The 2605-nt window shown below is 35.5% G+C and overlaps 1 protein-coding gene across 1 annotated transcript in view; it reads left to right on the forward strand.

Annotated features, from left to right (window-relative positions):
* Positions 1 to 2228, forward strand: part of ZCCHC6 (zinc finger, CCHC domain containing 6) — a 67227-nt gene extending 64999 nt beyond the window's left edge. Inside the window, exon 27 of the mRNA XM_012659387.1 lies at positions 1510 to 2228. Coding sequence (XP_012514841.1) covers positions 1510 to 1577 — 68 coding nt within the window. The 3' untranslated portion in view covers positions 1578 to 2228. The remainder of the gene's footprint in view (positions 1 to 1509) is intronic.
* The last annotated feature ends 377 nt before the right edge of the window (positions 2229 to 2605 follow it).

The raw sequence follows: 2605 nt of genomic DNA on the forward strand, positions 1-2605 counted from the left end.
TATGTGCGTAGTTCATAATATACCTAGACATATCACAAGTTTGGGACATTTAAGTTGTTTACATTTTTAAATTATTAAGAGGTTTTTATGAATATTTATTTAGCAAAATTCCTGATCATCTTCCTCTAAGAAATTTGATAATCAAAAGTTGATAATCTTGTTTTAATTTACATTTCTTTGATTACCCACTGATATTGAATATTTTTTTGTATAGTCATGCCATTTTTTTTTTCTTTTTCACATACTGCCTTTTTGTTACCCAGTTATCTATTGTTGTTCATCTTTTTTCTGTTGACTTGTAAGTCCATTAAGGATGGTGGTGGTTGGTGGCATGCTTAGAAAACTCCCCACCCCATATTTATATAAATACTCACTAGTACTTGTACTCTGTGTGTGTGTGTGTGTGTGTGTGTGTGTGTGTGGAGACAGGGTCTCACTGTGTTGCCCAGGCTGGAGTGCAATGGCAGCATTATAGCTCAATGCAACCTCAAACTCCTGGGCTCAAGAGATCTTCCTGCCTCCGCCTCTAAAGTAGCTGCGCCTATAGGCGTGAAACACCATACTTGGCTGATTTTTTTTTTAATAGACCGGTCTCTTTGCTATGTTGCTCAGGCTGGTCTCAGAACTCCTGGCCTCAAGCAATCCTCCCACCTCAGCCTCCTAAAGTTCTAGGATTATAAGCGTGAGCCACCATGCCCAGCCTGACTTTCTTATACGTATGTTAATTCTGTAATTCACTTGGAATGCCTGGAGAAGAAGGGTATGGTGTGAGGAAGGGAACCAACTCCCTTCTCACCCCCTAAAATTACTTATTTGACATAATACCAGTTATTGAGTAACCCATACTTTCCCCTGTTGGGTTGAAATGCACCCTTCATCATGTACTACTTTATTATACATAATCACTTAAGAATTTCTCAACTCTCTTCTGTTTCATTGATCTATTTGTTCATACTCCAGAACAAAATTTAGTAACTGTTCTATGGTATGGTTTTAATTAGTAATCCTCATTCCTGTCTTTCACCTGTGAATATAATAAATTTCCACTTTTTTCTTTAATATCAATAAATTAATACAGTGTCATCATGTACGCTTCATATTTGCAAAGTAGTGATGCAAGATTTTTATTTCTGGCCAGAGAATCCTTTGCAATCTATTCTGTTTGGTTGCAAATGAAGATACTGATCTATGCCGAGAAGAACCTTTGAAAAGTTTGGTTCATCTGGCCCTCTGCACCAATATGGAAATAGTGAACATGCAAATGTATTAAAATCATATCACTCTAGAAACTTGTCTGTATTTAGAAAGAATTTTGACTAAGCTTATGTTTAATAGATCATGTTCATATATACTTTTTTTATATCTAGTCTAATTACTTGATTGAAAACAAATGACCCATTCCAGTGTGAAAAGTTTCTGTGACTAAGAATAAGAAGTAGTTTTACGGCTTTTGTGATAAAGTGAGGCTTGTTTCATTTATGTTGGGTTTTGTTTCTTCCCCTCCTCTAGGTAGCCTTTCCAGTAAATATATGACTCAGGGAAAAGCCTCAGCGAAGAGGACCCAGCAGGAATCATGAGGGAAGGAAAATGCAGCACTCTAAATGGCCACTCAGGCGCTCCTTTTGACTTGGAAAATTAGGTTCATTTCACAGGACACAGCAACATAGATCAGGCTTCAACTTAACATTTAAGGGAAATGTCAGATTTTTTTTTAATTTAATGAAATTGTTAATGAGGAAAAGGATTTTTAAAATAGTCTTATCTATCACAAATTACCATAGATTTAAGGATTTTAATAGAAAGCCATGATGTATGTATTTAAGCCAGGTTAAAAGTAAAGATATAACTATGGACCAGTATTCAATGAATACAGCTTCATGGTTTTTAATTCTTTCAAAGCACATTAAAAATGGTGTGCTGATAAACGCAAGTAAATTAACCCCTTTTTCCTTATAAATCCCTTTTTTGTTTTGAAGAGGGGAAATTATATTTATTGTTGTTTACCGAATCCTTGTGTGAAAACATATCAAATATGTGTGAACTGCTACTACTGTACTTCTGATTTACAAACATTATTTTATTGCTGTTTGTAGAAATGATAACATGAACATGAGTACCTATTTATGTGGGCCTTCAGTGGGTGAGCAGTGCCACTCAGAGGTCTCTGGGTTTTTCCCTCTCTAATTTTAAATAAGTTGACATATAACTACTATGCTCATAAAAATGAAGTAGTCCTGTTTGCCACTAAAAAAATTTTCAAAGAAAAAAAGAAAAATGAAAGTGCTTTTTACTTTTTATGATACTCAGAAATTAGGATGGAGAACTTTTAAAAATCCCCGAAGATCAAAGAGGCTATCTCTGCCAGTCACAAGTGTGGTTGGTGACATTCTGGGCCTGACTGGAGTCCCCATGGAACTGTTTCTCTAACTTCACAAGTCCTGCAGAAGTAGTACATGGTCAGAACTATGCCTCAGTTTATTTATCATTTTGAAATAAAATCAAAATTTCAACCTGTAATCTTATCCACATTATTTTCTAGTGAAAGAGCCCTCAATTTCATAAGGAAAATAGATGAAGGAGTGCGGACAGTGCAGATCTGCTCCTC

Source organism: Propithecus coquereli, unplaced genomic scaffold (genome assembly GCF_000956105.1).
Source record: "Propithecus coquereli isolate 6110/MARCELLA unplaced genomic scaffold, Pcoq_1.0 Scaffold608, whole genome shotgun sequence".
Taxonomy (NCBI): Eukaryota; Metazoa; Chordata; class Mammalia; order Primates; family Indriidae; genus Propithecus; species Propithecus coquereli.